The following is a 13,587-nucleotide window of genomic DNA, read 5'->3' on the forward strand; positions in this document are numbered from 1 at the left end:
CAGTATAATTTTATTCAGTAATGTATGAAGTAAGGTGTATGTTTCCACCACCCCTATAATTTAGCAGTAATTAATGGATCCAAGGGATAAGGTTCTGTGCTCTGAATGACAACCACTCTTACACGGCTGTATTAGAAACAAATTAACCAAATAACATTCAGATATCTATTCATTTATGTTACAGAAAATGTACATGTAGTCAGATAATAAACATATAGGCTCATTTACAATTAAACATTTGCTTAGTCAGCTGTCTAATTATTTTTGTAAATAGTTTGTTAAAATGTTGAGCAAGAAATATTCAAGAGATGTCTTATATTTAAGAGCTGAAAGTAATTATTAGTGTTAACCTTATTTAGTATGCTACAGTACAGTATACTTGTTAGCCTATTATTACAAAACTTTTGATAGTAAATAACATTATTACTGAAGAACTTAGTGCATATTTAATATGTATAATTGCTTAGCCTAGTGTTAGGCATCATTTGTATACTTAATCTCACTAGACATCTACGCTGTATCATGATACACCATCAGTTAAAAACCACCCTTTATAGTTATATTTAAATCCTGTTTCATGTGTAGTTTCAATAGAAAATGTAATTATAATAGTACATATATATTCATATGCTTATTTTAGATATTTTGAAACTTCCAATAGATAAAGGAGGGCTGGTAAAATCAGTGTCCAAAATTCATTATCAGCTTTAATATTCAACTAGTTTCTGGTTGTAGGAGTTAAGAGGAGGGCTGGTAGGATGTCTGGAATGGAAAGGTTGTCATATGAGGAGAAGTTAAGATCTCTGAGATTGTTTTCTCTTGCAAAGAGAAGAGTTAGAAGGGATTTGATTGAGGTGTTAAAGATTATCCAGAGAATGGATAGTGTTGATATATTATTTTTTTTGTGCTTAATGGACTATTGCACACAAATATAAATTTTGGCAGGATAGGAGTCATCTTCAGCTAAGACTGTTATATTTTTCTAACAGGGTTGTTGGCCTTTGTAATGGATTGCCCTAAATTATGGTGGGTGCAGTAAGTTTAAGGGAAGACTTGATAAATATTTGAATGATAAGAGCTGGCTTTAACTGTTTTATTTTTATTTTAAAGTTTAGTGGATGGGATGGCCTAGATCATTGGTTCTCAACTTTTTTGAATCCACGGAACTTTTCTGTCATCAAATTTGTGTCACAAAATCAGTCATAACATTCATTACAAAAAAAACATTGCTGCAATATTAGTAGCTGTTTGTACCAAGTCTCGCTCACCAATTTAAAACAATGCAGTGACTTGTTATGTTGTGTCATTATGAAACCTGCTATACTAATAAAAAAATCTGATGTCAGATTTCAATTATGTGACTAGTATGTATTTACGCATTAGAATATGCAAAACTCTTGCATTTTATGGAACACCTGGATGTCTGTTGAAGAATCTTGATTGAGAAGCACTGACCTAGATGGACCAACAGGTCACTTGTTGTCCTAAAAGTTTAAGTTATGTCTGAAGAAGGTGATGTTATTTTAAAAAACAGATTCTTGCATATGCATATATATATTGTTATAAAGAGCCATTTTGGTATGTTTGCCACTATTAACTGTTAGGTGATTTGATGTAGATGATTGTTCGGTTTCAATATTTGAAGAAATATAATCTACTACTGATGTAAGTAAAACAAATGCCATAATTTCAAATTTACAGTTTTCTGCACTTAAAATTAGTTTTTAACAGAAAAAAACAACAAATTTTACACTGTACTGCATGACATATTTAAATATCTAAGGAATACAATTTCAGGAGGAGCTGAATTATGGAGTTCACACTTCAAGAAAATAATGATAAAGCACTGTATATATGATACAAGAGGTGAAATTTAACATAGCATAATGTTTTGGAACAACATGGGACCTATTGGTCCATCTTGGCTGTTCCATATTTTAAACTGGACTAAAACTGTTAATAAATAAATTAAAAAATTATAATGTTAAAGCCAGCTTTTATTATTCATATACTTAAACTCACTGGCTCTACAACATCCGAAGAAAACCCATTCCAAAGGCCAACTACCCTGGTAGAAAAATAAAACTGCCTTAGCTGAAGATGACTCCTATCCTGCCATAGTTTATATTTGTGTCCCCTAGTGCTACTATTTTCACTGTTAAATATGAAAAAAGATGATGCATTAACACTATCAATTCCTTTTACAATCTTAAACACCTCAATCAGATCCCCCCCCCCCTAACTCTTCTTTTTTTCAAGAGAAAACAATTTGAGAGATTTCAGCCTCTCCTCATATGACAACCCCTCCATCACAAGCACCATTATAGTAACCCTTCTCTGAACTCTTTAATTAATTAAATTGAATTATTTAAGAAGTGTTATCCTGTATATGACCTTGTTTTATTTTTGTTCTTTATTGCAATAATTTAAAAATCTTGGTTTTTAACTAAGTTGGGTTTTTTGTTAATTTTTTTTTCCCCTTTACAGAAATTTAGATCCTTTAACAGAGACAGTATCCTTTAAGTTGTATGAAATATGGAGATATGTTGAAGAATTAATCATGTACATGTTTTTCTTTATGATGTGTGTTTATCCTATAGGTATGAGTGTAATAAATGTTAGGTTTTGTATCTTAATATTATTTTGTGTGTATGACATAACCTGGAAATATTTAATCACATTAGTTAAAAAATGGTTTGAGTTTAACTTTACTGCACAATAATAAATAAAAAGTTTAGTTCATTCTGTTTTTACCATTTTTATGAACAGATAGTTAGTAGGGTGTCTGAATTTTATTTATATTTTTAGTTAGAATATGTGAAATAAATTAATAGGTCTGGAAATGGAATGTTGTAAACAGCAGTAAACTACTGGGCAGTTTAAACTTCTTAACATCTTCAGAAGTTTTACTTAGCTACCTGTACAAAAAGAAGATATAGTGTATGAAATGTATAAAAGGGCTTATAAAAAACAGTTGGTCAGTAATGTTAAAACTAACAGCAATGTTTTAAGTACATTAAAAGAAGCTGTGGGTAGCACCAATCTATTTGCAGTGAGAGGGCTGAGATGGCCTAGACAAAAAATTGAGGATAGGTCTTATAAGGACACATACTGTGGAGGCTAGGGCACATTTTTAGTAGCTTCAGTTACCCCTCCCCACTTTCAACCACCCCTAAGGGAAGCAAGTATGAAAATGAGGATTGGGCTATTTAAAGGATACTGATGGCAAGGTTTTTCATGAAGACTATGAAACAGCTGACTGTTAAAATGTTTTCCTCTTGTTTGTTTTTATAAGAAAGGATTTAAGTAATATTCCCAACTCTGAGCATTCTATGGGAAATATTGGGATTTACCTAAACCATGAGATATCAATTCCTTTCTGGTATAAAGAAAGACTGAGAGATTAAAAATAATAAAGTACCAGAATAAGTTAATGCTTTGTTCAAAGTTTTAAAAGGAAGTCAAGGATTAAATATGCAAGCCTCTCTCTTTCATTTTTTTTGAAGTCAATGGACAATGGCCTGAAGATTGGAGTATTATGCATGCTATGCCTATTTTTTAAAGGTGATTATATGAATCGCTCTTCATGATATTGCTTATGTTGTATCGCAAGATTTTAGTTTAATATTTCTGTCTTGTTTTATTTATACGTTTTTTACCTTGAGTTGTATGCTTACGCAAGAAAGCATTCCTTTTTATTCAATGGCCATTCATTCATATTTCAGACCTAATGAAGAGCAGGAGCTTAAACTTTCTCTGTTAAGTATAACAACAGTTTTTATTTTGTGGATGTGTATTTTGAAAAAAAATACTTCTTTTGTGTAGTAATATAGATGGGAATCCACTGAATTTCATTACTGAAGAAAAGGATCTTGAAATAGTTGTGGATAAATTACTCAAGCCATCAAGACAGTGCTCTGTGGCTAATAGCAAGCTAAAAAAAATTTAGGTGGTGCTTATAGATGTAACGATTACAAGTTAAAAGAGGTAATTATTTCTCTAAAATAATGAGTTAGGTCTATCTTGGAATACTATGTATTATTTTTGCCTCTTTATTTAAAAATGAATATTGACTTGATGGAAAGGGTTCAGAGGAGGGCTTGTTCCCCATTTGTTATGTTAAAGCTTAAATATATTCATATGAGTCAGAATAGATTAGACAAAATTAAGTCAGGATAAAAAAATTGTGGCAATATAAGTACTAATATGTGGGTTTGCTTTGAAGCCAACTGACTGTCAAAGTGACATAGACTGGGAAATTTTACCTTGTTCTTTGTTTGTTTAATATCCTGAAAAAGGAAAATCACATTGCAAAATGTGGAATAAGCTTTAGTTCATTTTAGTCTGAAGAATCTTCACCATCAATAGTGTAGTGGTTTTCTTTGTGTATATATATATATGCATTTGTTTACAAGGATATAATGTTAAATACATTGTAGATTAGGCCATACAATATGCACAGCATCCTATGTTTCTATTGAATCATTGAATCTTGAGTCTTGACATCATAGTGTATAGGGGGCAGTCTGTTCAGGTATTGTTCTCTATTCAAAAGCATACCCAAAGATGTTCAACAACATATGTTCATATTAAATGTTTACATTTTTGAAGACTTAATATAGATATATTTTATCGAAAACCTTTGGGTATTTTTTGAAATATTGAAGAAATGTGTAAGTGTCTGACAGTACCATTATTTATTGTAGGGTGGGGTGTAGAGCTGTGCATGTAACTCAATTGACTGATTAGCTATGAGCATAGATTACATTGATTAGCGTCATATAAGATAATTGATTAATCAAAATCATGATTAAATCAATAAAGTGTGTAATAATGAGCTAATTAGTGTTTTTGATTATTACTGTTTTCAATTATTCCAACTTTCCAATATATTGATTTATGATTTCTCATTTTTACTTTTATTCAGTTCAAGTTTGTGCAGCTCAAACTATTAGTGTCAAGACTAGCAAAAATAATGAATTAATCGAAGTTAGTGTTTCTGGTTAATGCTATTTTCTGTTATTCCAACTATCCAAGTCTCATGTGAAAATAATCAATTACTTGAAGGTAATTGATTAATGAGTCTGACAATTAATTGAGTAGAAAATACCACTAATTGCCCAGCTCTAGTAGGATGTTAGAGACTTGTTTTTTAGTGTGATTATTTTAAGCCAAAACATTTAAAAATAAGAGTCAAGGCTTTTATGATATTTTTTCTTTGCTGTAATATTGTGTGCAGATCATCTTTGTAACACTAAACGTACAAAGATAGGAGATACAAAAATATATATTATTGATCTTGAACCTTATCCCCCATTGTAATCTAAATGACAAATATAAATATTGTACTGGTAATGCGCAATATAACATCCACCATTAAAACCAAATGTAAATAAGCATTATTGCAAAGCAGAAAATTATAACTAAATTACCATAAATCACACCTACCAGTTGTTTGCATCACTTGCTTGTTGTTCTGTAATTTGTCCACTTGAACTCTATTCTGATCATAGTTGTTTTTGGTTATATACAGGTTAAATATGTTATACTTAAATGATTTTGGAGCCTCATCATAATGTTACAGGCCATGTTACCACATCTAGTCTATCTGATGATTGTGCATCTTGACAATAGACATGCAATGTAGTTCTCAAGGCAAAGACTTTGTTGCAAGATTATCATGCCCAAAGCAAACTACTACTACTTAAAGGCTTTCCATAATCCATATAATGTACAAGGATGACAGTTTTCCAATCCACAATCTAATAATCTGATCACAGAAATTGATAAGCAATACATCTTGCAACTTGACTGGTATATCTTTGTATGGAATAGCATTAATACCCATTTGATTCTCAAACTGTTTTTTGAGGTATGCAGTGGTTGAATTTATGTGCCATGGAAGCAACATATGTATATATGACTTGTGTTGCTTTTCTAGATAGAGGTCCTTCTTGCTTTTGTTCTGTACTGTTGCCTGAGCCATGTGGATAACTTTCAATACTGACTTCTGTGTTCTTTGATTTTCACATATTACAAGATGCCAAACAATGCTAGGGTAAGACTTGTTTCAAGTCTCTTTTAGGATGGTCCTGGGTCCCAAGTTGATCCATATTGCTTTATTTTCTAGTACTGTTAAATACAAAAGATATCTCTGTCTTGAAAGTTATAAATCTCCAATCTGGGCACATCATTGTGATCTGAGTATATGAATATTTTGCATCAGAAAGGATTGTTACATACCATTTTAAAAGTGATCAATTTTCAGCGCATACTTTATACAAAATGCCAAACAATGTCAAAATTTGCATCTAGTACATTCCATTGTCTGACTGTACCCAACCCTCTATCTCTCTCTGTATATATATATATATATATATATTATATGTATGTGTGTGTGTGTGTATGTATGCATACATACACACATTGTATGATAGCTATACATGTTTCTTTTTGGTAGTTACTCTACTGTTGTGCTTGTAATGTGAATGTAATTAGGATATGTAATTAATCAAGATGTAAATCCTGTTTTAAGTAATTAACCTTTTCAGGCTTAGTTTTTACTTTTTTTGTAGTATCAAATTCATAAGCTACTCTTATCATTTATTGGGAATAAACCACATTTCTCGTGTTTAATAGAGCCTTACCACCAGGTGATTTCTTGATCTTGTCAACTTAGGAAATCACTTAACTGAATCCCAGTATGGTTTATCCTTTTATCTTCAATATCTTGCTCACTGGCCAGAATATTTTCAAGTTGCAGAAGCTCCAAATGGTGATATAATGGGTTACAGTAAGTAATACTCCCATAAATGTTAATTGTTCATTTATTGTTGTTATTGCTAACTGTTGAATGAACACAACAATATCAAGTAGTATGGTAATGAAAGTTATCAATTAATAGTAAGTTACTAATACTTGTACAAGTTTAATACACAACCTCTATTTGTCTTTATTATTACAGTAAAGATATTAGTTAATGGGTTTAAACCTTTCTGCAATTGATGCTTAATTATAATGAAGATACAACCATAAGATAGTCTTATGTTGATTTTTATTTTTATGGCTTTTTAGTATTTTCATGTATACTGTCAATAAGAAATATTAGTTCAAACATCTAAAAAATAATGAACGCTGATTGAGCAGCCCCTGTCTCTTTTATAAAATATGCTTGTAGGTTATTCAATATTGCTCTGTTACACCATCTTGCATTGTTTCCAAATCATAGATGTTTTGAGAGAGTATGTTAACTTGTCTAATAAGGTTAGTTAAAATAACATTTTTAGTAGCTCAGTGTTAGAGTAATTAATTTAACTGGTGTTAGCATATTCTCACTTCTTATTTGTAATCACCTACAATGTAAATCAATCTAAGTGGATTGGTGCCAATTCTACTTCTCAGTAAAAGAAAAATATAGTATTGCAAGAAACCTGGGTGTAAGTAATAGATTATTCAAGTTCTTAAATTTGTAATTTTAATATTTTGATGTGATGTAAATGTTTTTTTCCCCTGTAAGTGTCCCAGGCTATGCTGCTTACAGACATAAATGCATAAGATTTAATCAAATTAGTATGGTTGCTTATGTAGTGAGTGACTTTCTTTTATTGCCTGTGTGTGTATGTATTTGTAGGGTACGTGTACTTGTTTGATGTCAAAGAAATGAGCCAATTATAAGTGTTCTCAGATATAAAAGGAATGTTTCTATAATAAAAAAACACTAAGCTATGTCCCAAAGTTATTTTAAGCATGAAGTATTTCAGCTTTAGGCCTGCCTACATTTACATTGTATCAAGTGAGATATTCAAACAAAGTAATTTGTATTTTTGTTGATATGCATGTATCAATGTAAATTCAAGGAGATAGGATACTTGTTTTGTACTCTAATGTATACACAGTTTATGGAATAAAGAAAAGGTTCTGATAAGTCAGTATTCTACAGTAGCTCGAAAACACTGAACATCAGATATAGTATTGTCTGTTAATGTTGACCTAATTTTAAATATCATGTTTTTGTTTTCAGTAATGGGAAAAGCAGAAGGACCTGGAGAAAATTGGCATGGACATGTGACAGCCCTCACTATTGCTCCAGAGTACAGAAGATTGGGCCTGGCAGCAACATTAATGGCTGGTCTGGAAGAAATATCAGAGAAGTATGAAAGAAAATTAGTCTAGCATAACATAATGGTAGGACAACAAGAGATTACTTGGTCCTTCATGCTGTCCCTATCCCTTAAGAAAAATAAAAATGAAACCCACCATTTATTTTTCAGGAAATCATTGATTGTCATTTTAAACTGTTGTAAGATACTGGCTTCCACCACTGCTGACAGCAACTAATTCCCTAAACCAATCACCCTGTTCGAAACATTAAACTTTTCCAAATCTTAAACTTTACTTCTCTCATCTTATTGTCACTACTATTTGTTTAAAGTTAAGCACAAAGCTACACAATGGACTATCTGTGCTCTGGTTTCTAGTGTTGTAAGTCTGTAGACATACCACTGTGCCACTGGAGGGCAGCCACTAGTAACAAATGCTCAATTTGATTGGATTTCATTAAAATCAAATTTCTGACTTTTCTCACCTATCCATTCTTCAATTGAAGTAACTTATCTTTCTACAACTCCATGCGATGTGATTTTCTTAGCTAATCTTTTGTGTGGTACCTTATCAAAAGAAAATCCAAGTACACCAAGTCCACATCTTTTCATTATATATATATATATATATAAAGTTACATCCTTAAAAAATTTAACAGATTAGGAAGTCAAGATTTCTCTTCAGGGAATTCGTGTTTATTTTCTTTTATGATATCATATTTCACTAAATGGTTTTGTAAATCACCTTTTATCAGACTGTCTAGAATTTTTCTCGTTATAGAATCAAGACTAACTAGACTATAATTTTTAGGGGAACTATTGAATTCTTATTGCTTATTTTAAAATAAATTAACATTAACAACTCTCTAATCATCAGACACCTACCCACTCTCTATTGGCATACCAAGAATATAAGAGACGCTCACATATCCGATCTTTGAAAATGTCTTCTCCAGGTATTTTATCAATTTGTAATCTTATAATCTTTTTACTTATTATCAAAGTGGTTTACAGCATTCTTTCTGGTTGATTCCTCAACCATTTGTTATAGAAAGCTGTCCCAAATCATTTCAAGGAAATTTTCTTCCTCGGGGATTATTATCCCCTCCTCCCCCCCAAAAAAAAATTTCGCTCAGTTCAACTTCTGAAACCATATCCTCATTAGTGGTTAACAGAAAATTTAAAATAGCATTCTTTCTGGTTGATTCCTCAACCATTTGTTATAGAAAACTGTCCCGAATCATTTCAGGAGACTTTTCTTCCTCAGTGATTATTATTTCACCCAAATTTTCCCTCAGTTCAACTTCTTTAACTGTTTCTTCATTAGTGGTTAACAGCATTTTTTCCGGGTGGTTTCTCAACCATTTGTTATAAAACAAAACTGTCCCAACTCATTTCAAGAAACTTTTCTTTATCACTACTGGATTCCCTTATAATCCCAACCATTGTGTATAAAGTTATAAAATGTTCTGTAATTATTGCATCATTATTCTTGTTAATAACAGCATGTTAAATAATTTTCGTAAGTGCAAATAATATTAATGAATCCAACTTTACAGGAAAATATAGTGACCCTATGTTTTGTTACTGATTTCCATGAAAATGCATAGCAGTACCAATTTTATAATGTTTTTTTAGCATCTCACCTTGTTCTTAATCAATCGTGTTTTATTTATTATTTTACCCTCTCGTGGCTCAGTGGTTAATCTGAATGGCATATAATGCTAAAAACTGGTTTTCGATAACCCGTGATGAGCACAGCACATACAGCCCATTGTGTAGCTTTGTGCTTAACAAACAAACATCCTTTTATTATTAGAAACATGGGATTTTATAACTTTCGTTGTTTTTTTTATCAGATCTTTATAAATTGCATATTTCACATTTCTGGAAGTTGAAAGAATATCATTATTTGACGTTCAAGTAGTATTTTGTTTTATATAGAATATAGTGTATATATAAATGTTAAGTACAGTTGCATATTATGAACCCATCATAGCCAAGTTTTGTTTGTTAATTGAGGCCTTAACCAGATTATTCGTCATCTTCTAGCATTTGTTTCACTGAAACTTTAAGCATGACTTTCATATAATTTTAATTAAGCCCATGAATGTAATGTGAAGCAAGTATGTCTTAGTACTTGTTTTCATAATGAATTATTTGAAGCTGATAACAGTTCTTTTATATGAAGAACCTTGACTTTCCATTTTAGCATCTGTAACTCAACCCATTTATACTGACTGGGCTTTAAATCTTTTTCAAATTCCATTTTGACACACATAGCCTAAACTGAAGTGTAATATAGAAAGTATTAGTTTTAAGTTTTCTTTATTAATAGTTTTTTTCTTCCTTGTTTCTTATTTGTTATTAGAAAAAGAGCATACTTTGTAGATCTCTTTGTTCGAGTTTCAAATAAAGTTGCTGTGGCAATGTACAAACAGCTAGGATATAGAGTGTATCGACGAGTTCTGGAGTATTATTCTGGAGATCCTGATGAAGATGCATTTGGTATGATTTCATAATTAAGTTTTTTAACTATTAAATTTGTTGCTCAAATATGATAAAATACTTTAACTTTGAATTCTTGTCCTTTCCAAGAATTAGAGTTTTTCATTATTATTCTTGCTTTCTCCTCCGTCAGTCAAATCTAATTATATATGTGATAATATTGCATGTATCTCGTTCTTTCTATTAATATAATCTCCGTGCTAGTGATCTTCTGTCATGCGTGAGAATCAGTATGGTCATGTTTTTTATTGGCACTTTCTGCAGTTCACACACATTTCTTCAACGTTTGTCTTGGTGCTGTGAGAGTAATTCTGGACCCTTCTTTGTTTTGTGGGTATTGTATCCTGATTTAATTTCAAACTGATTTTATTGTTCAGTTTCTCTTATTTCTTTTGTTTAATTATTAGATCTGAGTTTCATTTAACTTATGAAGAACCTTGAATTTCCATTTTAGCATCTGTAACTCAACACATTTAAATTGACTTGGCTTTAAATATTTTTCAAATTCCATTTTTGGAAGTTCAGAACTTGTTTGTTGTTGAACTTTCTTCAACTGATTGTTCAGTGAAAAACCAGCCTATTTTTCTTGATCGTGATTTGAGTCACTCTGTTCCCTTTACTAGGATAAAAACATTTGCCCATGGAGGACTCTAATGACTCTGAACTTGACCATCACAGCAAAAGTGGGCCTATCACAAGAATTTTCTTCCTTGATGTAATAAATGAACTGATAATTCTTGTCATGGTGAATCCAGATTTGACCCAGGTATTTTGTATGATGTTCCCTTTGTCATCTGATTGCCTTAATTTTTTCCCTTTGCTTAATTTTCTTCTTCAGGTTTTTTTGTTGACTGTATGATTCTATGTTTATTTCATTCCCAGTTTAAAGGTTCCTTTCCTTTTTCTTTGGCATATACTTTAGAGACACACATTTATTATCAATGACTGTCTGATTTAGTACACTTATGATGATATTTTCTCATCTAAGCTGTTATATATTTTCTTCTTTGGGCTCCCTTTTATCATCTTATTAATGAGGCATTTTTAACAGATTTTATATTTCATTCAAGAACAAATTGTCTATGTTTTTTAAATGATTTTTAGAACCATGGTCTCAGAAAGCTGCCTGATAGAAATTCTGGCCTTCCTTCATATTCATCTGTTGATGTGTTGACATCTTTTGATTGGAACTCCAATTTTAAGGATTGCTCTCTTTAACTCATTAAGTATCCTTCTGGTTGCCATTTAGGGTTACTCATTTCCTATGTATTGGACCATTCAAGATGTCTAATTGGTTTAAAAATGGGACTAGTGGTGTGAAGTTGATCAGATTTATTGACTTTTGGAGTCTGACTCATGGATTATAGAATATTTAAAAGTTCTACCTCACTTGGAATTTCCCATCTTCTTTGTTGTCTGTTTGTTTGTTTTTCATTACCTCCTGGACATTAGTTTATTTTCTTAAACGTTGTTAAGTTTGGGTCAATCTCTGAGAAAGGACATACACCTGTAGATATCATACAAAGAAGCATAGTAATTTTTACATATAGGGGACATTGTACTAACTCCATTTCAGTGTGTGCTGAAGGTTATAGTGGAGGCACAGTGTTATGTTTGAAATTAATAATATAGTATTAAGATATAATTAAAAGGGATGTCTAGTCTATAACTATTTCTGCCTTTCTTCTCATGCTGTTGGATTTGGGAGAATTTATATTAATCTAGGTAAAACATGCAAAAAAATTAGTCTCGCTGTGGTTGGTGTATTGCAGGTCTGTTTTTATGTTTATACAATTTGTGACCTGTGTTGAATTTTAAATGTATGGGAATGTATCTATTTCAGTTAAGAACATTATCAGTTCTGATTAATTATAACAATTTATTTATATAAAAGATATACCACTACAGAGTCCTCTGATCAAATAAGATATTAGCTGGATGTACAGATATCACTGTTATAGTTTCTGTGGATGTATTTTCTTTGTCATAAGATTTGGTGATAAGATTTTATCACCATTTAAATTAAAACTGGTCAGAGCATTTGTATCATTTATCAGCTGTTAGGCAGTGATTTATTTCTTTTTTGGTTTAACAACAGCTTAAAAATGTTTTTTTCTTTGACAGATATGCGAAAAGCACTTTCTCGGGATGTCCATAAAAAGTCAGTGATTCCATTACCTCATCCAGTTCGACCCGAAGACATTGAATGATGACTTCAGTTGGAATCGGATTGAAATATGACAGAGAGGCAGTCTGAATCACTTTAAAGATTCAAACCTCCTCTCTAATGTCATATTTCAGTACTGATTATCAAATTTTGTTCAACATCTCAGAACTGAGTAAAATATGTTTTGCATTAAATTTTTTTTAAACAGTTGTTACCAGGATAACCTATTTTATCTTTAGTTACAAAAATCTGATGGAGAACCCATTGATCATGAAGATTTACTGTCGGTACTGAATGTAAAAGCCAGTTTCAGCTTTGTCTTCTGAATCGCTTTTCTTTTTTTGTATGCAAACAATAGGAAAAAATAGGTCTGCTCAAAAATTACAATAAGAGATAAGAGCTTTTTTTAATATGATATTGGCAGTAAAGTTTCTACGTATGTTAAGTTTAAAATAAAGAGTGTTACTAACAGTTAGAATTATGATAATATTTGAATTGGAAATGTACATAAAATGTAAGAAAAAAGGAGAAAGCAATAGAGCGATATAATATTTATATGGAGTTGCACTCTTTCAACACAAACGACAGTTTAAAACTTCACGATTTAAAAACTGATAAGAAAAAAGGTGTCTATATGACTGTTCAGTGTTTTTCACTTGTATTGAATGTTTTAAATGAATCTGAAAGTTTTAATAAACCACATTTTAATGTTCTTTAAACTTTTAATTCCAATGTGTTTATTCTCCTTATAAGATAGAGTTTTCAAGACTCAATAAGGAATGAAAAAAGAAACTTGTTAGGAGGTGGAGGAGG

The 13,587-nt window shown here is 31.2% G+C and overlaps 1 protein-coding gene across 1 annotated transcript in view; it reads left to right on the plus strand.

Annotated features, from left to right (window-relative positions):
* LOC106462790 (N-alpha-acetyltransferase 20-like) overlaps positions 1–13,500 on the plus strand; it is a 16,122-nt gene extending 2,622 nt beyond the window's left edge. Inside the window, exons 2-6 of the mRNA XM_013922751.2 lie at positions 2,488–2,512; positions 6,703–6,793; positions 8,021–8,150; positions 10,471–10,607; positions 12,732–13,500. Coding sequence (XP_013778205.1) covers positions 2,488–2,512; positions 6,703–6,793; positions 8,021–8,150; positions 10,471–10,607; positions 12,732–12,817 — 469 coding nt within the window. The 3' untranslated portion in view covers positions 12,818–13,500. The remainder of the gene's footprint in view (positions 1–2,487; positions 2,513–6,702; positions 6,794–8,020; positions 8,151–10,470; positions 10,608–12,731) is intronic.
* Positions 13,501–13,587: the final 87 nt, after the last annotated feature.

This window comes from Limulus polyphemus, unplaced genomic scaffold (assembly GCF_000517525.1).
Source record: "Limulus polyphemus unplaced genomic scaffold, Limulus_polyphemus-2.1.2 Scaffold1252, whole genome shotgun sequence".
Lineage (NCBI taxonomy): Eukaryota > Metazoa > Arthropoda > Merostomata > Xiphosura > Limulidae > Limulus > Limulus polyphemus.